The following is a 25,012-nucleotide window of genomic DNA, read 5'->3' as shown; positions in this document are numbered from 1 at the left end:
CTCTCTTCTCCCTTCTTTCTCCAGCTTCTTGTTCCCTCTCTGCAGACTCTGCTCATTTAGCCTTCTTTAGAGAATGAACAAACAAGAATGTTGATCTTTGACCTTGGATAACACTCGGTTTTGGAAGACCCAACCACTTCCCCTAGCGAAACAACAGCATCCACAACCGCGGGGAAGTCTCTCTCTTTGACGTTTGCGTCAACTCTGGCCTAACTTGGGGGTTTTGGGTCCCCTTCCAAGGATTGGCTAGGTGCTACAGCGTAGGGCACAGTAGGAGCGCACATCTCCCTCCCCAGGGGTTGGCTACATCCTTCTCGTGCCCCTTGCTGAAGCGTCCTCCGCAGAGGTTGTCTACGGTCTTTTCATGCCCCTCGCTGAAGCGTCCTCCATGGGGATTGACTACTGCCTTCTCATGCCCCTTGCTGAAGCGTCCTCCGGGAGGGTTGCAGGCAGATTTTCCTTGGAGTCACTGCCAGGCCCGCAACCCCTCCGGGGTGTTCGTGCCAGCTGTGGCTACTTGGCAGTAGAATTTTAGTTCCTCCACCCTTATGGGTATGTCACCCTTCTTGCCAAGATGAGAGGGCTTTGTCACTTCGGTGGGCTTCCCATTAAGTTCCTTGGAGGTGGATATCGGATTCACCAATACCTCACTTGAGCCCTTCAAAGTTAAGCTCTTTGGAACACGTTAGTGATGGTGGCTGATGACTCCTCTCCTTACTGTGCCTTGAGTATCTATCTCTTTCTGAGGAAGCACCAGCTGATTTCTGTCTTTGCGAGTGCACGTTCACAGATAAGCCCCTGCTATTGCTTTTATCCACGGGTTTACAGATAAGCAAACCTGGTCTTGCAAGGCAATACATGAACCTCCTGTAGGATTTTAGCGAGTTCACTTGCATATTCATGACGTAAGCCCGTCAACGATCAGTTCCTTTGGGGCAGTGGTGTTTTGTGCTTTACTGCACCCACTAACCACTTCCTCCTAGCAACGAAGGTCAGAAAGCTTTGCCATCTGCATGCACTTCCTCGTAGGCGCAGGTGCATGCGCATACATGGGTACGCTCACGAAGAGAAACTAGTACTCATCATCATGATCATCTCCTACGCCCATTGACGCAAATGACCTCGGTTAGATTTCGCCAGTCATCTCTATCTTGAGCTTTTAATTCAATACTTCTCCATTCATCATCTCCTACTTTGCACTTCATAGTCCTCAGCCATGTAGACCTGTGTCTTCCAACTTCTCTAGTGCCTTGTGGAGCCCAGCTGAACGTTTGTTAGTGCCTTGTGATAGCTCTGTAGAAAACCTACGGATGTCCCTTCATTCGTGAAAGACCCACTATGGCTACAGCTTGTAAGAGCTGTGAATCAGGTAGTTTTTTACTCTGTTTCAATGCATCAGTGTCCCCTTTCTCACCGAGGCTGTATCAGTTCTGGTGAGGCTCTCCAAGTAGCCCCTGCCTACCCATAGAACCCAAGCGTAGGCAGTCTACCTCAAATGGGCTCCTCCTTAATCCCTTTCAGGTCCTCCTTTGACTCTGGATCGTTTGTTTAGGTATCAGAATACTCGTACTCTTAAGACTTTTCAAGACGAATCTGTTTCCTTGAGAATAACAGAAATTTATCCCAGTTTAGCTAATCAGGAAAACATTTGAGATATTTTTTATTATTATTATTATTATTGTTATTAAAGGATACCTTTCCCCAGAGAATGGGCAAGGATTCGGAACTCTGAGGGAAATCTCATCATGAATATTTATTGGTTGTTGCCTGTCGAGTTCGTGCGTACTTGACTATCCATATACGTTTCAGCACTACTGTCTGCCCTGATCGGCCCACCACAGACTTTGCCTACATGAGAGGATTCTCAGAAGGGGGCACCCTCTCTTCTGGTTTCCTTTGCAGCTTAGCCCTGGGAGTGAAAGGAGACCGGATCCCTGAGGGCTGAGGTTACCAAGGGTTATTCTGGGGGTGAACGAGTAGAATGACTGGATTTCTGCTTCCTTCTTCCTTTCACCTCTCCCCCTTTCCCTGGGGGAATCAACACCGTGGTACTCAGCACAGCTGAAATCGCCTCTGCAGGTAAAATTCATTTTGCTTGTGTAGCCTAAGTACAGTAATGCCTCACAACACTAAATTAATTCCTTGTGGAGTGGCTTTCCTAAAGTGATTTTTTTTTTGTGTTGTGAGTCACATTTCACATGCAAATTGCCTAATTCGTTCCAAACCCTACAAAACACCACATTAAATCTTATTATAAAGCTACAGTATAACCACAATGAGATATTGTACGACCAAATACATTTGAACCATTCAGTATGCCTAAACTAACGGTTAATACCTGTAAATCAAATTGTTATTACAACATAATGTAATAATAGATGGAAAATGATACAATACATACAGTACAATACTGTACATATACAAAATATACAGTACCATATGTACTGAACTATTATAGTTACCCCTCTTATAGACTACAGCTACATTTTCTATTGTCTAAACTCATTTTTTATTGGGTGACTATTTTATTCTCGGCCTGGCTGGCAAATCTCTTTTCTTAAAAGGAAGCATTTTTTGAAAATTGAATCATAAAAATATTCGCATCTAGTTTCACAGCCAGAAAATTTCGTAAGCAGATTTTTTTGTGAAGAGAAGTATGAATGTAATGTATAGAAATAATACTTGTTGCGTCCCCAATACCCCTTAGAGGGCGGCTATTAGGTAAAGTCTCAGTACTCTCCGATTCCTGTGACTCGACCAGCCATATTGCAAGTATCACAAACACACAGCTTCCGCAGGGCGCTAATCGTGCAGAGCACAACTATTTTATTGAGGGCAGGGTTCCTATTGCCTACGATCTATATCGTAAGAGAGAGAACCCTGGGTCAAATGCCAAAGCCAGTTATTTAGGACTTCCTCCTTCCTGAGAGGTAAGTCATCATTATAAATAGCGTAAGGTTTGTATTAGTGATGGAATGAATGACAAATTGGAAAGTAATTTGTATTTTTAAATATTTAACTTAGCCGGTGAATATATAATAGCTGAGCCTCCGGCGGCTCGACAGAAAAACACACAAAAACTCGCGAGCGATCGCTATGAAGGTTGCGGGTGTGCCCACTAGCGCCAACTATCGGCCAGATACCGCATATACATGTAAACAGACCCAATTTTTCTCTGTCGGCCTTAACGACAAGACGTATCAATACTCGCTGTATAACCTGGAGTTTTCTCAACATATTTGGTGAAGTACTTCCTTTTGGTTTGAGCTTTCGCAGTGCAGGTGTTTTATCTTCAACTTAAATCTTGAACTCGTTTTTGGATAGATTTAATTTTTGATGACTTTGGATTGTTTTTTGGACTTTCTTTGACTTTTAAATGGCCGACCCTTCCCTTAGTACGGAAGTGTGTTTTAGGCTTTTAGCAATTATCTTATCACGTTATAAATTGTTGTTGTTAACTATATATTTTATATCTCAACCGCCTTTATTAGGCCTCTTCGATTAGCTTTCCATTTATAATAAACATCAAGATAAATTTTAATGATTTGTTTATATGCGACCTTTCCTATTCCTCCTCTAATCCGAGAGTAGGCGGTCCTAACTTGGAAACCGAAGTTAAACAACGTTGAGCCCTTTCAATCGTAAATAACTTTTACAGAGCAAATGATTTAAAACTTATTAAATAAATATTTTTTAGTAAATATTTTATGAAAGATTTTCTTTGAATAGTCTTCGTACTGTTTCAAAGATGAACTAACGTTTAGTTTATTTATGCTACGCAGTTTGCGCTCTATCGTTACGATAGAGAGAGAGAGAATCACGGTTTCACTTTGCAGAAAGAGTAAATCGATTCTGACGTTTTGTTCATTCTTCTTTCTAACTTAAATGTTTTAAATACTATTTTAAAGGAACTTGTTAATTGAAAAACCTTTCAGTTTTTCCTTTGGTCAAATAACCTGTTTATTGACGAAAGGTAAGTGGGCTCTTCTCTTCGGTGCGAAATCAAGAGAGAGAGAGAGAGAGAGAGAGAGAGAGAGAGAGAGAGAGAGAGAGAGAGACGGAGAGAGAGAGAGGAAGAGAGAACGTTCCGATCTTTATTCTCGTCCCAAGCGAGTAACGTTGTTCTCGAGTCAGTTTTTTTACTCTCGTCCCTAGTCTCTGTACGGGGAGAAAGGATAAAACGTTTTTAGTTTTTATTCTCGTCCCAAGGCACTGTACGGTGAGAGATTGAAAACGTAGTTTTGAATGAACTAGTGTTTAGTCTCCTTCCCAGCCACTGATCTTTTTATCTTAATATATGTTTACTGTTTTTTGCTTGTATTAATGTGCTTACATTATACGACTGATTTCGCAATTATAACCTTTTGATGAGGGTAGAATTGCGTGCTTCAGGTAGAAATCAGTTTTATTCATACCTAATGTGAATTGTTGTAAAATTCGATTTCAGTGAAGTAAGTGCAAAACAGAAAATCGTAGTGATAAAGTGATAATTGCGCAAAGTGTTATCAGTGTTGCGACCGAGGGTTCATCTGTTCGTGCCTGTCGTTCACCTAGTCCGAGACCTCTTGCAAGCTCCCAAGCCCAGGGGAGAAGTAATGTCGTACGACTTATGGGTTCGAGAGGACTTGATCAGCGAACAGACGTTCCCTCTATGGTTTCAGGCGTGTCTCATCAACACCGCCCCTACCATAAGACGAGCGAGACGATTTTCTCCTCGTCATCCGAAGGCTTTTCGCATAAGAAACCGTGGAACAAGGTTTCGAGGCCCTTTAAGCGAAAGTCAGTCCTTTCAGGACAGGTCCAGCGTCCTGGTTGTAACCATTAGGACAGCTCTGACCCTATGCAGTCATCGGAAGACTGCTCGCCGCCTAAACAAAAGCGTAACACAGGCTCCGAGAGTCTTTTTGTAGGCAAGGTTTTGCAGTCACAGACGTTACCCTCGTCTCTTACCGCAACCATTCCCGTTGATCCTAAATGGGTTGTACGGCAAGACATGCAGAATAAGCTTGCCTCTCTTATGGAGGACTATTCTGTTGAGCAGGTTCACGATGATCCTCGCCGCTTAGCTGATCGAGATCTTGGCCGTCAGCCGCCCAAACGAGCCTTTGCTCGTCCTGTTGACATTGACGTTACAAAGTCACGTCAATCGTGTTTTGTAGAGCCTCACTCGATGCAGTCCCGTGTTGACTCTCAGCCGCTTGTGGACGTTCAGCCGCTGCCGCTTGCTCTTGTTGACGTTCAGGACGTTAACCAACCAGCAGAGTTGACTTGTTTTGACGTTGAGCGTCAAGCACCGCAGTCAAGAGTTGTTTTGACTGCTCAGTCTAAGCAGTCAAGGCAGTCTCGAGTTGACGTCGAACGTCCTCCCGCACCTGTTGTTGTTACTGGTCAGTCCTTTAAGCAGTTACATGACATAGCGTCCTTGACTGCTACTGATTGCTCCTTTGCGTGTGGACTCTGCTTGTCAAGCATTGCCACCACGGCAGGTCTCTCCCTTGCTTGAGACTCGGCTATTGTCGGACAAGGTTCCTTCAGATGAGGAAGTTGTTGATCCCCCTCCTACTGATATTCCCTTGAGGACTCTGTCAGACGGAGAGGAGCCTAAAGCTGCTCAGCCCTCTATGGACTTTAAATAAATCATGCTGATTTTTAAGGATCTTTGTCCGGATCTTTTTGTAACTGCTGCTCCTCGTTCGCCTAAACGTCAGAGTTTACACTAGGCCTAGCTACTTCGAAGCCGTTGTTTTATAAGCTAGTGCTCTCTCGCTCTTCTAAGAGAGCTTTACGTTTGCTAGGCGACTGGTTAATCACCAGGAGGAGTTTGGGGGAGACAGCCTTGGCTTTCCCTACTTTTAAGCTGGCTTATAGAGCGAGAGTCTGATATGACACGGGAGAAGTTCTCGGCTTGGGAGTTCCTGCCTCTGCCCAGATAGACTTCTCAAACCTCATAGACTCTCCCTGGCGCCTGGCCATGAGACGCTCCAAGATTTTATGGTCGACTTCAGAGCTAGACCATCTCCTGTTAGGAGTTTTTTCGAGCGTTTGAAGTTTTGCTGTACAATTATGTCATGCATAAACAAGGCTTTCAGGGATGGCTCCAATGATCTGACAGCCACGTTCTCTGCAGGAACAAGTCCCTCAGGGATGGCTCCAATGATCTGGCAGCCATGTTCACTGCAGGAGTACGTAAGAGGCAAGTGCGCTCAATGTATTCATTGTCAAGACAAACTTCACGATGAAGTCTACCAGGCTGTCTTGACAGCATTAATGGAAGGCGACTGGATGGTCTCTCTCGACCTTCAGGAGGCATACTTCCACATTCCTATACACCCGGATTCCCAACCGTTTCTGAGGTTTGTTTACAGGAATGTGGGGTACCAGTTTCGAGCCCTGTGCTTTGGCCTCAGTCCTGCTCCTCTCGTGTTTACGAGGCTCATGAGGAATGTGGCAAAATCCCTCCATCTATCGGGGATCCGAGCCTCCCTGTACTTGGACGACTGGCTTCTCAGAGCATCGTCCAGTCTTCGCTGTCTGCAGGATCTACATTGGACGTTGGGTCTGGCCAGGGAGTTGGGACTTTTGGTCAACCTAAAAGTCCCAACTGATCCCATCCCAGATTATTCTACATTTGGGGATGGAGATTCGCAGTCCAGTTTTTTTCGGGCTTTTCCGTCTGCCACCCGAATAGAACAAGCCCTGCTCGAAGTCTAACTAATGCTGAAAAGAGAACGTTTGTTCAGTCAGGAGTTGGAACAGTCTCGTAGGGACTCTCTCATCCCTGGAGCAGTTTGTCTCACTAGGGAGACTACACCTTCTGCCTCTCCGGTTCCATCTAGCCTCTCACTGGAACTAGGACAAGACGTTAGAGACGGTATCATTCCCAGTCTCCGAACCAGTAAAGGCATGCCTTAAATGGTGGGACAGCAATATCAGTCTGAGAGAGGGACTATTCCTAGCAGTCAAGAACCCAAACCACGTGTTGTTCTCAGACGCGTCGGATTTGGGTTGGGGTGTGACCCTGGACGGTCGGGAATGCTCGGGTCTATGGACCTCAAGTCAGAAGAGCATGCACATCAACGGCAAGGAGCTATTAGCAGTCCACTTGGCCTTGATGATATTCGAAAGCTTCTTCGAAACTAAGTGGTAGAGGTCAACTCAGACAACACCACAGCTTTGGCGTACATCTCCAAGCAAGGAGGCACACACTCCTTCACGCTGCTCGAGATCGCAAGGGACCTTCTCTTATGGTCAAGAAATCGAGGCATCTCCCTGTTGACGAGATTCATCCAGGGGGACTTGAACGTCTTGGCAGACTGTCTCAGTCGGAGGGGTCAGGTGATACCCACGGAATGGACCCTCCACAAGGACGTGGGCAAGAGTCTTTGGGCTACTTGGGGTCAACCCACCATAGACCTCTTTGCCTCCTCGTTGACCAAAAGGTTACCAATCTATTGCTCTCCAGTCCTCGATACAGAAGCAATCCACATAGACGCGTTTCTACTGGATTGGTCTCTTCTGGACTTATATGCATTCCCACCATTCAAGATAGTCAACAAGGTACTGCAGAAGTTCGCCTCTCACGAAGGGACAAGGTTGACGTTGGTTGCTACCCTCTGGCCCGCGAGAGAATGGTTCACCGAGGTACTTCAATGGCTGGTAGACTTTCCAAGAAGTCTTCCTCTAAGGGTAGATCTGTTACGTCAGCCCCACGTAAAGAATGTCCATCAAAGCCTCCCCGCTCTTCGTCTGACTTCCTTCAGACTATCGAAAGGCTCTCAAGAGCTCGAGGCTTTTCGAAGGAGGCAGCCAGTGCGATTGCAAGAGCGAGGAGAGCTTCTACCATTAGAGTATACCAGTCGAAGTGGGAAGTCTTTCGAGACTGGTGCAAGTCAGCATCTGTGTCCTCGTCCAGTACCTCTGTAGCCCAAATCGCAGATTTTCTTTTACATCTGAGAAAGGTTCGCTCCCTGTCAGCTCCCACGATTAAGGGCTACAGGAGCATGTTGGCTTCGATCTTTCGACATAGAGGCTTAGATCTTTCCAACAATAAAGATCTCCAAGATCTCCTTAAGTCTTTCGAGACATCTAAGGAACGTCGTTTGGCAACTCCTGGATGGAACTTAGACGTGGTCCTAAGGTTCCTCATGTCAGACAGGTTTGAGCCATTACATTCAGCCTCCCTGAAGGATCTCACCCTCAAGACACTTTTCCTAGTGTGCTTGGCTTCGGCTTAAAGGGTCAGTGAACTTCATGCCTTCAGTAAGAACATCGGCTTTTCTACAGAAAAAGCCACTTGTTCACTTCAACTTGGTTTCCTGGCCAAAAATGAACTGCCTTCTCGTCCTTGGCCTAAATCTTTTGATATTCCTTGCTTATCAGAGATCGTAGGCAACGAACTGGAAAGAGTATTATGTCCTGTTAGAGCTCTTAAGTTCTATTTAGCTCGTACTAAGTCATTACGAGGTAAATCTGAGGCATTATGGTGCTCAGTTAAGAAACCATCATTGCCTATGTCAAAGAATGCTTTGTCATATTTTATCAGATTTTTAATACGAGAAGCTCATTCTCACTTGAATGAGAAAGACCGATGTTTGCTTAAGGTTAAGACGCACGAAGTTAGAGCTATAGCAACCTCCGTGGCCTTCAAGCAAAATAAATCTCTGCAAAGTATTATGGACGCGACTTTTTGGAGAAACAAGTCAGTGTTCGCGTCATTTTACTTAAAAGATGTCCAGACTCTTTACGAGGACTGCTACACACTGGGTCCATTCGTTGCAGCGAGTGCAGTAGTGGGTGAGGGTTCTACCACTACATTACCCTAATTCCAATATCCTTTTTAATCTGTCTCTTGAAATGTTTTTAATCTTGTTTTTTGGGTTGTACGGAAGGCTAAGAAGCCTTTCGCATCCTGGTTGATTTGGCGGGTGGTCAAAGTCATTTCTTGAGAGCGCCCAGATTAGGGGTTTGATGAGGTCCTGTTGTATGGGTTGCAGCCCTTAATACTTCAACTCCTGGGAGTCTTTCAGCATCCTAAGAGGATCGCTGGGCTTCGTGAGGAAGACAGACTAATAAGGCAGAGTAATCGTCTAAGTCAACTTCCTTACCAGGTACCTTTATATATTTGGGTTTTGTTATGATATAATTGTCAAAAACTCTAAGCATATACGCTGTAAACTTAATTAACTCTGGTCTCTACCCACCACCATGGGTGTGAATCAGCTATTATATATTCACCGGCTAAGTTAAATATTTAGAAATGATATTTTAATTATAAAATAAATTTTTGAATATACTTACCCGGTGAATATATAAATTAAAGGCCCCCCCTTCCTCCCCGATAGAGACCCAGCGGGATGAGAAAAATTGGGTCTGTTTACATGTATATGCGGTATCTGGCCGATAGTTGGCGCTAGTGGGCACACCCGCAACCTTCATAGCGATCGCTCGCGAGTTTTTGTGTGTTTTTCTGTCGAGCCGCCGGAGGCTCAGCTATTATATATTCACCGGGTAAGTATATTCAAAAATTTATTTTATAATTAAAATATCATTTTTCCTAACGATACAAACCTGGAGCAATTTTTTACAAATTGGGCCGCCCGCCCTGTCCCCCAAGAAAGGCCTGTCCGAAAGCAAAGTGAGTGCTCAGCCCAGGTGTGTGAGTGAGTGAGGTAGTCGGCTACCCCCTACCCCTCCTGCTAAATAGTGGTTGGGGTAGTTATCCCTCACTAAAATTTTCATGGCTCGGCTTTCAGTTTTGCTGAAAGTAACATCCCCCATAAATATCTCCAAGTTTGTATTGCTACTTTCACATTCATCATATTAATGACAACCAGTTTGACTCCTCCTCCATTTCATCACTGGAAAATAACTGATGACTTGGAAAATTTGTTTCTATGTTCTGTAAGAGCAGTTCAACTTTATTTAACGAGGACTTTACTTTGCCATCTTCATATCTCTAACCTGAATGTCAGTACCAGACAAAAGATAAAGAGTAACTAAGAACACACACACTTTTGTAACAAGAGACTATCATGAGAGCTTATAAATCTTCGGGAGAAGTATCTACTGGGGCTCCTCCCAAAGCACATGGTATCCATGGTGTTGCCACAACCCTAGCATTTTGCGAGAACAACAAGGTATCACAGGTACTTGAAGCAGTAGTCTGGAAGAGGCAGACTACTTTCACTGCTCTCTATTTGAAAGATTGCTCCCACAGGTCCCTAGATACATTTTCTCTAGGTCTTGTAGTAGCTGCTCAATAGTTTGGTGTAAAGATTATGCTCCCGCAGTACAGCTAGCAATTGTCGTGTCATCAGTTGCTTCTAAAGATGGCTGGTGTGAGACCTGAATGAAAGATAGCCTTTCACTGCTGATTCTCTCTCTTAGAAGTATCAACATTGCTGGACACACAAGCAGGAAAGCACACCTTTGTGCATCATGTTATACAAAATTAATCCTCCAATTATAATGCAAGCTGTCACTTACCTTTGTCATATAAGGCATTTTTTAGGCTTGCCCCTTTCCTCTTATCAAAGCTTAGCATGACCTCTGGTCAAGGGTCAGACAGATGCCCTATTATTGTTGCTTGGGACTTCCTCTTAGCTACGTAGGAACAAACTACAAATTTTTGGAATTTTCATTCTTCCTAACTATACAAACCCGAGTCATTTATATTTATATTTTCCCAGTGGATTCGTGAGAATTGTTAGTTTTAAGTTATTGTTACGCTGATGTTTATTGAATGTGAATCTCAGGTAATTAGTGTGATTACTGTATTAGACTGAAAAAGTCCTGATTTCACTATCCAACACCTCTATCAGAATGGGGGAGTCAGCAATGTGAACCTCAGGTGAGATTCGAAGAAATAAATGGAATTTTAATAATTAGATCATTTCTATAATGTACTCATGCCGAAAACTTACCCAATGATTAATACGCTATATAAACACAAAAATCCACCAAATTGATTCTCTATTCTAGTGAAAGTAAATATTTAATGTTAGGATAAATGTCCAATTTTAGTTACCTTCACGAAAGAAACTATGTGAACCCCAGGTAAGTAAAGCATTTTCTTATTAAAAATCCATTTATTATCACTTTTCCACTTGAGAAGTGAGGGGTCAGCTATATTAAACAGATAAAGTCATCAAAATGAATAGAATTTAATTGTGAAATTAAGGATTTTGATTCAATAGTATTTTGATTTAATGATAAAATCATTTTTTTATTCTAAGATTTTAATCAAAATTCCATCCCCCTCCTTCCCACCTAGTGTATATCTTATTTAATACTTGCTTCAACAGCTTAGATAAAGTAAATTAGAGAGCTTGAGTTGGTTCCCTTGATCATTGGGCCTGATTTCTACCTAGTAGTACGAGTATGTACAATACTGTACCTTGCTGATTGGTTCCCCAGCTGGAGGGACATAGTTGGAAAATAAAAAAAATTTTCTTGTTATTATGAAGTCGAAAAGCTAAGGTTTCTTAGATATTAGCTATGCGTCTGCCAGCTAAGGTCGTTATAAAAATTATAGATTTTATTACGTACAGTATTAGTATGTTTATGTGCATATTGGTTTGCATTTCTAAGATTTTTCCATTGTTAGGAAAGTATTTGGTGAAGCAGTCACTACTCGCCGACATAGAGCAGTAGAAGGACAACAGAGATGGCATTATTGCCATATTCGAGTTCGTGAAAACGTAAAGATGCCTTTCATAAAGCCTCCTAAGTCTAGAGTCAGAAAACGAAATAGAGGAAGCAACACTTCAATCATCAATAAGGTAAGTCTTACATTTTTTTTATAGTCTATCTACAAGTTTATTGGCCTTTCATAAGTGTTTTGTTTCAAACATAAGATAATCTTAATTTTTTTTATATCAATAAAGGAGACTAGTATTCTTAGGAATAATTACCTCCATCAATGAAGTTGGTTGGTTATGTTTTACTCCCTGTTTGTTTGTTGGTTTGTGTGTGTGTGTGAACAGCTTCCTGGCCACAATTTTAATCGTAGAGTAATGAAACTTGCAGGGATTACCTGTTATGAAAAAAGCTGGAAATTATTACTTGTTCCAACACGGAGTACTTACCTCGAACTACTTTCTTAGGAGTATCTGGGATCTCCTCCCAACTGACCAGAATTTTGTGTAGTTTACCCTACTCCCGTTTTCTAGGCGGGGGGAACCTCTGGCGGAGTGATACGCGCCCAGAGACGACCCGGGGTCAGAGATCGTGCTTGCTCAGGTCTCGATCTCCAGTAAGTTTCTGGTCGCGTCGCGGAAAACATCCCAACGCTCTCTCTCTACCCAGTGCGACCCTTTGTGTCCCCTACCGCTTTGTCTCTCACGCGGTTCCCACGTGGTCCCTTTGTGCTCTTCCTTATCCTTTTCCCTCTGTGTCCTGTGTCTCGCGGTGACTTACTTAGTGCGTTATGGAGCATCCCCGTCGTTGCCCTGGGCCTATGGCCGGTAAATCGTGTGCCGCCTTCCTCTCTAAGCCCGAAGTTGACCCGCACTCCTTGTGTTCTTCGTGTAGGGGCAGTGTGTGTTCCTCTACAGCCACATGTCCAGAGTGCGAGTCCTGGAACGAGGTGCAGTAGGTGCGCTACGGCACCAAGAAGAAGACGACCTCTAGACGTTCACCTAGGAAACTGAGTGTCTCTTCGCCTCTCGCTTTGCCCGGCGTTTCTTCGGACAGTCTCTCTCTGCGGCCTTCCCCTACCCAATGTAGGGGTCGAGGTAAGTCTGTTGCGGGGAAGAGGCCTGTGGCCCTTCCCCAGGAGTCTGAATTACCTGACAGTAGGATTGTGTCTTCGATCCAGGCAAGTGGGGGGCCTGAGGGAGGAATGGGAGTGTGTTCGGAGGACGGAGCCCTGGTGAAAGCAGGGCCCGTTTTGTCGGACGATCCTATTTGGGGTAAAACCGCTGCAGCCTCTTCTCCCGCCTCTTGGGCAGGTTTTTCAGGTGCGTCAGCAGCCGAGGGTGCCGCCGAGAAGGAAAACTCGCCACCGTCAGACCCCCTCGCGTGGGCGCCTCCGAAGACGCCCTTCAGATCTCCCTGAGGATGGAAGAGGAGTTTGAGACCTGGTTCCTTGGCGAGGAGCTCCCCCGCTCCCCTCCAGTGCCTTCAGCTACGTTCCCGTCCGTCTTGCTGGAGCCTTTGTCGCCGACCGAACACCATGTGGATCCACCAGCAACGAGGCACGACCCAGGCTCTTCAGCGAGGTCCTACAGGTCTTCGGGCTCCTTGGTCGAGGCCTACTCCTACTCATCGGAAGACAGAGCCCCGAGGGACCATAGAAGACGGCGAGATAGGTCCTGCAGGAGACGGTCTTGCTCACGTTCCCGTTCCAGATCCCGCCACGTGGGTAGGCGCTCTAGATCCCCCTGGAGGAAGTATAGGAGAAGTGACTCGCCGGAGGAAGAATGGGTGCGGGTTGCCATCCCCCGAAGCCAACTCCTGGAGGCTTCAGCAGTCCCGAGCACCTCGGGATGGCTCCCTAGGTCCCGCTCACCAGTACAATTTGTCTCCAGCAGCAGGTTTCATCGACGGAGGGATTCGTCTCTTCAGGCCCCAAGGGACAGGCATAAGTCCGCGAAGGTTCCGACTCCATCCGGCCAACGGAGAGAGTCGCCCCTTCGGTCTGACAGCCGTGTCCCGGCCTCAAAATCTACGACGAATCGTCCGGAACGAGAGAGACGCCTTCCCTCGACGGGCAAGCCCGCAGACCCCTGGTCCGCCGGAACAAGAGAAAAATCTAGGACGGAGGCCTCCGTCCCAGCGGCGATGCCCGTCCTACTCCCTGAAACGCAGAGACTGGACCACTCCAGGAAGATGCCTCCTCCCCGTGCGGCTCCCCCCGTCGGAGGTCCTCCATCACAAGCACTGGAGCGCCCGACGGAGAATGTAGAGGACTGTGTAGAAGGTTCGGCAGCGGAAGTTTCGGCCTACAGGAGGGTGATAGTCCTCATTAGGCGTCACCACAGGCTGGACGAACCTGAGCCCTCTACTAACGAAGTCTGGCTCTCGAGCCTCAGCAGGCTGGTGGATTCGCCTGTCCAACAGAGGCCCTCGCTAGCCGTCCCTTTTGCTAGGGATGTCAGGCTGGGTATGGCGCACGTTGACAAGATCGTGGCCAACCACGCGGAAGCTCCTAAGAGCCAGAGCGCCTCTAAACTCCTCCAGGGCCTGAAGACACAGAGCCGGTTCTACCTTCCCGAAGGACACCGCACGGGTCCCTGTTTGGTGGAGCCAGCAGTCGCCATCCTGGGACAAGGAGCGGCAGAGGAGAGGGCTACCACTGCCTCGGTTTGTTTCTCCCCTGCAGAAACGTCCATGATGGAGGAGCTGGCCAAGGACCTGGTGCACATGTCATCGTGGCTGGATTGGTGGGCCTCCACGCTGGTAGGATTCCAATCCTCGCACGACCTCACAATTCCGGAGAATCAGGCCTTGCTGAAGGAGCTTATTAGCTCGGGAGGTAAGGCCCTGAAGTTCCTCTCCTACCAATCCATCGCCCAGGCCGCCAATTAGATACTGCGGAAGAGGGACACTGTGCTCAACAAACTCGTAAGGAGGCTTCCTGACAGAGAAGTGAGGTCCCTGAGCCTGCCTCTGTGGGATGACTGTGTTCCCCCTGAACGCGGTGGAGGAGACGGTAGAGCGCGTCAGGAAGCTAAAGGACGCGGGAGAACCCAGACCCCCTCCAGCGAGAAGACCTGCCCATAGAAGGACACCCTCCGACGTGTCTCTCCCTCCTCTCGCCTCACCTAGCCAGCCCAGGAGAGACGCCCCTACTACTTCCTGGCAGAAGCCTCCGCAGCCCTCCCGTAGAGGAATGCCGGCTGCGCAGTCAGCCTTCAGGCCTTCCTATTCGGCCGCCAGAAGAGGTCGTTCAGGCCGCGCCTCTCGAAGGAGATAGGGAGAGAGGCCCCCTACTCCTGCCGAAGCCTTAGGTGGGGGGATGCCTCAAACACTCTTGGCAAGCATGGCGAGACCATGGATCGGATCCGTGGACCGTAACAGTTCTGAAAGAAGGGTACAGGTTGCCCTTCCTGGTGGACCCCCCACCTCTGATACCAGATCTGCAGGCGGAATGGTTGTCACCGAAGGATCCCTTGAGAAGGACGGCCCTACAAGAAGAGGTCTCTGTGATGCTGGCGAAAGGGGCCATAGAATCAGTCAAGAACCCAGGTCCAGGGTTCTACAGCAGACTCTTCCTGGTGGAGAAAGTGACAGGGGGCTGGAGACCAGTCATAGACCTCTCAGCCCTCAACAGGTTCGTGTGCAAGACTGACTTCAAGATGGACACTCCGAAGTCGGTCCTAGCGGCCTTGTGGGAGGGAGACTTCATGATGTCCATAGACCTCAAGGACGCATACTTCCAGATCCCTGTTCACCTCTCCAGCAGGAAGTACCTAAGGGTAAAATGGGGTACCCAAACGTTGCAGTTCAAGACCCTCTGCTTCGGTCTGTCCACAGCCCCTCAGGTCTTCACGAGGATCTTCGCAACAGTCTCGGCCTGGGCACACGAACATGGTACCCGCCTGATTCAGTACCTGGACGACTGGTTGTTGCTTTCAGCCTCAGGGGAAGTACTGAGGGAGCAAGGCGTGAAGCTCCCGCAGTTCTGCAACATCCTGGGTATCATCATCAACCTGGAGAAGTCCCAACTGATACCCTCCACCAGGATGACTTACCTCGGGATGGTCCTGGACTCCCGGTTGGCGAGAGCCTTGCCTTCCGCGGAGAGACTGGACAACTTGGACCAGATCCTACGGCCCTTCCTGTCGGACCAGCCCAGGAGAGCTAAGGACTGGCAGAGACTGATAGGCCACCTCCTGTCGTTAGAGAAGCTACTCCCACAGGGGAGACTCAAACTCAGGGGAGTACAATGGAACCTGAAGGAGACCTGGAACCAGAGAGACTCCCCGCACAAGGTGGTCCCGATGTCCCCGGAGACGAAGGAAGTCCTAAAGTGGTGGCACGACAGATCGAACACCCTCAAGGGAATGCCCTTCGCAGCCGACACTCCGGAGATGCTCCTGTTCACGGACGCATCCAAGGAGGGTTGGGGTGCTCATCTCCTCGACAAGACAGCAAGAGGAAGAAACATTGATAATGTATGATACAAAAATGTCTGTCACTAAATGTTTGTAATGACTGTTCACTGTTACACCATTGTAAAATTTCTTTTAAAGTTGTCGGGATAATTGTAACTGGGTTGAGAGTACCCCTTTTGAGGGTTAAATTAGGCATTTATAATATTCCAATGCTTTCCAATTTCACTTTCTACATAAATTGTTTTAATAATATTTTTTAGATCTTCAATTTTATTAGTTATATTCATATTGACGTGATAAATATAGTTTACCGTTTTCTTTGTTTTCTATACTTTTATTGTTAGTTTCCATTGGTGTATGAATTGGATTTCCTTTTTGTTTTGCCCTTTTTCTAATTGATCCAAACAATCATTTAGACTTTGAACATCGTTTTCTGTAGCTACCCAAACAGAACACTAAACACACTGCCTATAAAAAAAGTAATAAAGACTTTTTTGATCTGGTGGACCTCATTAGTTGATCAATTTTGTCTTGTAAGTTCCTCGGTACACTAACAGAGGTTGAATCACTGAGTGTATATACATTCTCTTAATAGTACACTTAACTTTCAAGTGTCCATCCCTTTCTAATAACAAATTTACGTTAACCCAGTTCCCACACAGGACAGAAAGCGTCTTGTCTATGGTAGCGTATAGGTATATGTCTGGAATGAAAGGTATAATGATTGGCTCTTATTTTTCTGCCCCCTGCTCGGTTCAACAACCCCTCTCAGGCTTGAGCTGATGGTCAATATTGAAGAGCTTCTGACAGTTGGGGCCAGTGTTATTTGCCCACACTCGCCACCTGTCATTAATTTCCTCGTTGACGATTTCAAGAGTCGTTTTAACTCTGCTTATGCCATGCTCCCTATTTCAAAGGACTGTAGTTTGTATAGCTAGGAAAAATACAAGTTACATTCAAAATCTGTTATATGTAATTTATTTTTTAGATTTTTCCATGGCTTATATTTTTCAAACTTTGTCTATAAGAGTATTTGGTTTTATATATTTTCAAAGTAGCTGTTTGTATTGTATTTTTTTTCTCAGCTCAGTTTTTATTAAATTAAGTTTTATGATTCTAATTGGCAAATTTGTTAATCTTTATCATTCACAGGTACTAAGGAAAGAGATATACGAAAACAGGGAACTGAAACCAAATTTACCATTATATGATGACTCCACAGTTAGAGTTACCAGCTCCTTGGCAGTTTTGGCCCATTTATTAAAGACAACTAAACTGCCAGATGGCAGGTTAGTGTTAAGTAATAATCTGGTGGAAGATGATGTGCCATCATTGAAAATAGAACCTGTAGAATGTAATTCAGTGTTAGCCAGTGAAAAAGTAGAGGCATCCACAAGTGCTGACCAAATGGAGAAACCTTCAAGTTCTGTCGAAGATGAAGCACCATCAAGTCGGACACACATTGGAATAGCTACAGACTCAACTCGTGTTGAGTCACCCTCAAGCTCTGCCCAAGATGAAACCCTTTCAAGTTCTGCAGCAGTTGTAACCCAAAGTTTAGTGTCTGTGAAGGCCTCTAGTTCAGACCAAGGAGAGTCATTGTTGGGATCATCTCAAACAGAGGCGTCATCAAGTTCAGCCCAAGCAGAGGTATCTTCGAGCTCAGCCCAAGTAGAGACCCAAGATGAGGCATCCTCAAGTTCTTCAGATAAATCTCCCAATCCAGAAGATGCAGTGGCACCTTTACATTCTACCCAAGTGGAAATACCTTCAAGTTTTGCAGGTCCTTTGGTGAAGTTGTCAGAGTCAGACAACATAATTAGTGAGTCTGAGGCTTCCAGGTCAGAGTCAGAAACAACTGCAAATCATCTGACTGAGTGGATTAAAGCTAAGATAGCAAGTGGTAAAACAGGTATGGTTCTTATACATTGTTGTTTTAAGTTGTCTTCATCAGAAGTATTGTGTATGGTGTAGCACTAATGTTGTTTATCAAATTTTCTGAAAGATGAAGCAAAGTATTATTTTAGATTTACTTATCTCCTCAATTAAAACTTCCCCACTACCCAAATTTCATAAAAGAAAACAGAATTCCAAAACATGGAAAATTTAGTAGCATTATTTCATAGAGTCTTGCAACTTGAGGAATTTTATGGAAATAAATTTAATGAGAATTCCAGATTTTTAAGTTGAATGAACAAGCTTCATTTTTTAGGCAGAGCCAGCTTCTTTGGTATTTAGAATGATAATGAGTTATACCTCATCTGTATTTTCTCCTCGAGTGTTTAGCAGGTGCATGGAATTAGATTTTCATGTGTCCCATAGTTCATTATTCAATTAGTATGTATTTTGGACTGGAGATGTTCTATTTTCCATTTTTATATAATTGTTTGTTTTGGGGCAAGGCTTTTTGTTTATCGGTTTTTTCTTAGAATTATGTTTTGTTTCACCAGTATTCTTCTTTATATTCTTCTTTTTGCCATTAACCTAAATTAATATTTAAGGAATAAAAATATATTTGTTCCAACACGAATACTTACCTCGAACTACTTTCTTAGGAGTTACCTGTAATCTCCTCTCTACCGACCAGAGTTTTGTGTAGTATACCCTAAACCCGTTTTCTATGGAGGGCTAACCCGGGAGTAAGAGAACGTGCCCCGAGGGTAGCCTTTGCGCTAGGTGGAGGTCCGCTTGGGTCGTGAGCGCCAGTAAGTTCTCTGGTCGCGACGTGTTACCACGTCGCTCTCGTCTCTCTCGACCCTTTGTGTCCGCCTCGTGTGTCCCGCGTGTTTACCGCGTGGTAACTTGTGCTTATCCCTTATGTTCCTGTGCGTTCACTACCCTTCCTTGCTTCCCAAGTGTATTCCTTTGATTCCCTGCGTTCCTGTGTCTTGTGTTTGTGCGTTATGGAGCAGATCCGCCGTTGTCCTGGGCCTAGAGCCGGAAAATCGTGTGGAGCGTTCCTCTCCAAACCTGAAGTGGATCCTCACTCCCTTTGCTCTTCCTGTAGGGGCAAAGTTTGCTCTCCTTCGGATATGTGCTTTGAGTGTGTTGGTTGGAGTGAAATTCAGTGGGTGCGATACGGTACGAAGAAAAAAAAATCGTCGAAACGTTCACCCAGAAAATCTAGCGTCTCTTCGCCGCTACCGTCGCCCAGTGGACGGTCCGACGGGCTTCTCTCTCTCCTTCCCCTACCCAGAGTAGGGGACGAGGTAAGTCCGTTGTGGGGAAAGAGCCGGGCGTTCTTCCCCAGGAGTCTGGTGTGTGTGAAGTGGGAGTTGCGGGGCCTTCTCGGGCTAGTGAGGAGCCTGGTAGTGCTGTGTCAGGGAGTTCTGGAGACTCGGCCCTTGTGCTGGGGGGCACGTTTCCTCCGATGACCCCTTATGGTGTAGCAATGTTGTTCCTATGTCTTCGCCCCCTTCGTGGGCCTGTGTTTCAGGTTCTTCGGCAGGCGGCGACACCCAGGGTAAGTTAGGCTCCGCAGTAAGTGATACCTTCGGATGGAAGCTCCCTAAAACGCCAGGTAGGTCCCCTATGCGGATGGAAGAGGTCCTGGATACCTGGTTCCCTAGTGTTGGGCGCCAACCCTCGTTCCCAACTCCTCTGACGGAGGTTCCAGAAACCTTCCTGCAACCCTCTACCTCAGGTACGCAACGAGTCGCGAAGCCCTCCGCGGCCCCCGCTTCTGCCCGTCGTGCGGTTGGTACGGTGTCGTCGGGCTGTTTGGATGGTAGGGAGTCATTCTCTTCGGGAGAAGAAGCCAGGAGGAAACATCGGCGCCGGAGGGAGCGGTCCAGGAGCAGGCGTTCCCGCTCAAGATCCCGTTCCAGGTACAGCAGGAGGCGGTCCCGCTCTCCACGGAGGAAACACAGGAGGAGTAGGTCACCCGATGGTGATTGGGTATTCGTTCCCCGTAAGTCAGAGATACAGTGTTCCCCAGACCGGCGGTCCAGGGATTTCTCGCCAAGGAGACCATCCTCCAGACGTAGTTATGACCCTCGCAGGGAGAAACGCGAGAAGGCCTCTGCAGGCAGGCATAAGACCGCGAAGCCTCCGGTTCACCCCGCCCAGCGGGGGGAACCGTGCTTCCTTACGGGCAGCCTGGCCGAATCAGCCCAGCTGGTGCGGCCCTCGGACTTTAAGGAACGGTTCCCGCTGTCGGGTCAGCCCACGGGATCCGCGTCCTCGTCCCCCAGAGAGCATGATCGGACGGTAGTTCTCGCCGGCTCGGCAATGCCAGTCCTAACCCCCGTCCCTGGTACGGAGGTCTCCGCCGGGGAAGACCAGTACCTCCGCAGGGGAGTGCCTGTTGTGCCAGAACCAAGGCGCCCGGTGGGAGTGCCCGGTGACCCGGCTCCCCGGGCCCAAGTCGAGGCTTCGGCCGACGGTAGGGAAGGTTCCCCGACAGAGGACTCGGCCTATAGAAAAGTAATAAGTCTGATCAGGAGATATCACAGGATTGAAGAACCGGTGGCTACCGATGAGGACTGCTGGAGGTCCAGCCTTACCCGGTTGATGTAAGCTCCTGTCCAACAAAAAGCCTCCCTGGCACTTCCTGTGGCCCGAGATCTCGTCCTGGGCCGAGAGCACGTTGATAGAGTGGTGGCAGGCAATGCCGAAGCTCCCAAGACGCAGAGCTCTTCGAAGCTACTCCAGGGGCTCAAAACACAGAGCAGGGTCTATATGCCAGAGGGACAACGACCGGGAGCCTGCAAAGTGGAACCTGCTCTCGACATTCTGGGATAGGGCGCCTCGGAGGACAGAGCCTCTTCAGCCCCGATTTGTTTTTCTCAATCGGAGGCTGCGATGATGGAGGAAATGTCTAAGGACCTAGTGCACGTCTCCTCTTGGTTAGACTGGTGGGCTTCCACACTAGTGGGTGTGCAAGCAACTTATGACCTGACAGACCCAGAACAGCAAAGCCTCCTGAGGGAGCTTATCATCTCCGGGGGCAAGACCCTTAAGTTCCTCACCTACCAGTCCCTCGCCCTGTCAGCGAATTGGGTGCTTCGCAATAGGGACACCATCCTGGCGAAGCTTTCCCGGAAGGTCCCAGACAGAGAGGCGAGGGCCATGAGGAGCCTTCCTGTGTGGGGTGACTCCTTGTTCCCCTTGAAGGAGCTAGAGGAGATCATGGAGAAGGTGGCTAAGAGGAAGGAAGTAAACGTGCCCAGGCCTACGCCGGTAAGGAGGCCTCCCTACAAGAGGTCAGTCTCAGACAGTGCCGCGGCGCCTCAGGCCCCTCCTAGCCTGACGAGGAGAGAAGCCCCTTCTTCCTCTTGGGCCTCAGCGCCTCAGCCCCCCCGTAGAGGAGCCCCAGCAGCGTCGGCCTCCTTTAGGACAGGTTATTCTGCCTCCAGGAGAGGCCGTTCAGGCCGCTCCTCCAGGAGGAGATAGAGTGGGAGGCCCCCTACTCCTGCCCAAGCCTCAGGTTGGGGGATGCGTCAGACTACATTGGCAAGCATGGAAAGCTCACGGAGCAGAGCCCTGGACAGTGTCCGTACTGAAGGAGGGCTACAGGTTACCGTTCTTACCAGAACCTCCCCCTCTAATTCCGGCCAGCCTGTCGGAGTGGTTGGTACCCAAGGACCCGTTGAAGAGGGCTGCCCTTCAAGAGGAGGTGTCCACCATGTTGGAGAAGGGTGCCATGGAGGAGATCCTACACCCAGGGCCAGGTTTCTACAGCCGCCTGTTCCTGGTCGAAAAGGCGACGGGGGGGTGGAGAGCGGTGAAAGATCTGTCGGCTCTCAACAAGTTTATTAGAAAGACAGAGTTCAAAATGGACACTCCGAAGTCGGTCCTGCTGTCCTTGAGGGAGAAAGACTACATGATGACCATAGACCTCAAGGACGCTTACTTCCAAATTCCGGTCAACCCCTCGAGTCGAAAGTTTCTCTGGGTGAAATGTGGTACCCAGATCCTGCAATTCAAGACCCTTTGCTTCGGATTGTCAACAGCTCCCCAGGTATTCACGAGAGTCTTCACGACAGTCTCAGTGTGGGCTCACGAGCGAGGCATTCGCCTCATCCGGTACCTGGACGACTGGTTGCTTCTTTCCTCCTCGAAGGACGTTTTGAAGGAGCAAGGGATGAAACTTCTCCAGTTTTGCAAGGGTCTGGGTATCATGATCAACCCGGAAAAATCGAACCTATCCCCCTCCACCAGAATGACCTATTTGGGGATGACACTGGATTCCCTTCTAGTGAAAGCGTTTCCGTCGGAGGACAGAATAAGCAATCTGATGAAGATCCTTCGTCCGTTCCTGTCGGGGCAACCCAGGAGGGCGAAGGACTGGCAAAGACTAATAGGGCATCTGGTGTCGTTGGAAAAACTGGTTCCCCAGGGGAGACTCAGACTCAGAGCCGTCCAATGGAACCTGAAGAACTTCTGGTGCCAACTGGACTCGCACCAGAAATTAATCCCAATCCTACCAAACACAATACCCTCCCTGGAATGGTGGCATTGCCGGTCGAACTCGCTCAAGGGAATGCCCTTCGCGAACGACCCTCCCGTGTTACTTCTTTTCACAGACGCCTCCAACCAGGGATGGGGAGCCCATCTCCTCAACGGGACGGCGAGAGGAACCTGGATGGACGGGGAGAAGGACCTACACATCAATGTCCTAGAGTTGAAGGCAGTCCAGAAAGCTTGCCTGCACTTCGTCGATCTACTAAGGGGAAACACTGTGGCGTTGATGTGCGACAACGCCGCAGTGGTAGCGTACATAAAGAAGCAAGGAGGCTTGAAATCAAGGGAATTGTGCGATCTCGCCCTAGAAATCCTAGATTGGGCAGAAACGAACCAAGTTGTGTTATTGGCAAGGTTCATCCCCGGGAAAAAGAACGTTCTAGCCGACGGTCTCAGCAGGATGGGTCAAATAGTAGGGACAGAATGGTCCCTCCTTCCAGAAGTAGCCAAGCTCATCATTCAACGTTGGGGTTCCCCGGTGATGGACCTCTTTGCAACCAAACTGAACGTGCAACTTCCCGTGTATTGTTCTCCTGTCCCAGACCCAAGGGCAGCCTTGGAGGATGCCTTTCAGCACAAGTGGGACAACCTAGACGTGTACGCTTTTCCCCCCTTCACGTTGATCAGGCAAGTACTCAACAGGGTAAGGACTGCCCGAAACTTAAGGATGACTTTGGTAGCGCCCTGGTGGCCGGAGAGAGAGTGGTTCGCAGACCTAAAAGACCTGGCGAGTCATCCTCCGTGGCCACTCCCCGACAGGTCAGATCTTCTACGACAGCCGCACTTTCTCAGGTTTCACGACAACCCACAGTCTCTACGCCTCCACGCCTGGAGGAAGGAAGGATATTCAGCAGCTACGGCTAAGAGGATGTCGCTATACCTGAGAAGGTCGTCGGCAGCAGTCTACCAAGCGAAGTGGGCTTCTTTCACGAAGTGGTGCGCTTCGAGGCGCATAAAGCCCCTCAAAGCCTCGGTCCCAGACATAGCAGACTTTCTGGTATATCTTAGGGACGAGATAGGAATGTCAATCACTGCTATAAAAGGAGTGCGAGCTGCCTTGGGTCAAGTCTTCCTTCTGAAGGGCATCGACCTGGGTTCCTCTAGACACATCTCTATGCTTGTCAGGAGTTTTGAGCAGTCCTGCCCCCCACAAGCAGTTAGGGTGCCTCAGTGGGACTTAGCTAGGGTCCTGAAGATGTTAAGTGGCCCCCCCTTCGAGCCAATGAAGGATATCGTAGACAGGGATCTCACTCTCAAGACAGTCTTTTTGCTAGCCTTGGCTTCTGCGAAAAGAGTAGGGGAGATCCATAGGCTGTCTTATGACGTCTCTCATTCGAAGGGGTGGAAAGAGATCTCTTTCAAGTTCGTTCCTTCGTTTGTGGCGAAAACCCAGAACCCAGCTGTCTGGGACCCAAAATTCGAAGGTTTCTCTCTGCCAGCTATTCCTAGGACGGGGAATCCTGAGGATTTGAGGTTATGCCCTGTCCGTGCCATTAGAAAATACCTTGAAAGGACTGCACATCTCCGGCCAGGCATCAAGAGCCTTTTCGTCTCCACAGGTGTTACTAAGAAACAGGTATCGAAGAATACCATTTCCTTCTGGTTGAGACAAGTTATTGCCAGGGCCTACAAGGAAGAAGGACTGGCCTTACCAGGCGCTCCCAAACCCCATGACATCAGGGGTCTGAGCACGTCCTTAGCCTTTGAGAAAAACATGGCAGTGGGTCAGATCCTTCGTGCAGGTAATTGGTCGAACCAGTCAACCTTTACTGCCCATTACCTCAAGGACTACTCAAGGAGGTCCTTAGACGGGTTCTCCATTGGAACAGTCATATCCGCGCTCCAAGTGATTTAACGGTAAAAGCCCCAGGCTGAATCGTGGATAGCAAACCGGGAGACACAGGTTCGTTCCCTTTCACCCTAATCCCCGTTTTTCCTATCCTTATCGGAGATAACCCTCTTGTAACCATTGGATAACACGTCTCTACAACTGCGTTACTGGACTCAACATCAGAAGAAGTTTTTCAAAGGGTGAGTACTTAGACACTAACTTGAGCTCTTGTGTAGTTACCCTACCCTATCGTCCGTTTTCCTAGTATGTTTTGTTTTTTATACCTAGGCCTCTTGGCTTCCGCTTGCTGGGTCTGAGGGTCAGGAAGGCACTCCCACCTCCTAAAGTGTAAGTCTCCTAAGAAAGTAGTTCGAGGTAAGTTTTTGTGTTGGAACAAATCAAAAATTTTAAGTAATTTTTATTTTTCCTAACATACTTACCGAGAACTACTTTCGGGTAATGGCCCTCCCTACCTTCCCCGAGTGCCTCTCTGCCCTTGCAAGAATTTTTGCAACATCCGAGGAACTTACTGGCGCTCACGACCCAAGCGGACCTCGACCTAGCGCAAAGGCTACCCTCGGGGCACGTTCTCTTACTCCCGGGTTAGCCCTCCATAGAAAACGGGTTTAGGGTATACTACACAAAACTCTGGTCGGTA

General features: G+C 47.8%; 1 protein-coding gene across 2 annotated transcripts in view; it reads left to right on the top strand.

Moving 5' to 3' along the window:
- Positions 1–25,012, top strand: part of LOC137631028 (uncharacterized) — a 104,455-nt gene that overhangs the window by 60,007 nt on the left and 19,436 nt on the right. For both annotated transcript variants that reach the window (XM_068362590.1, XM_068362589.1), the window contains exons 5-6: positions 11,606–11,780; positions 17,211–17,970. In XM_068362590.1, the coding sequence (XP_068218691.1) occupies positions 11,606–11,780; positions 17,211–17,970 (935 nt within the window). The remainder of the gene's footprint in view (positions 1–11,605; positions 11,781–17,210; positions 17,971–25,012) is intronic.

This window comes from Palaemon carinicauda, chromosome 39 (genome assembly GCF_036898095.1).
Source record: "Palaemon carinicauda isolate YSFRI2023 chromosome 39, ASM3689809v2, whole genome shotgun sequence".
In the NCBI taxonomy this organism is placed as follows: domain Eukaryota; kingdom Metazoa; phylum Arthropoda; class Malacostraca; order Decapoda; family Palaemonidae; genus Palaemon; species Palaemon carinicauda.
The sequence above is the reverse complement of the archived record's forward strand: the minus strand, read 5'-3'. Positions and strand labels throughout refer to the sequence as shown.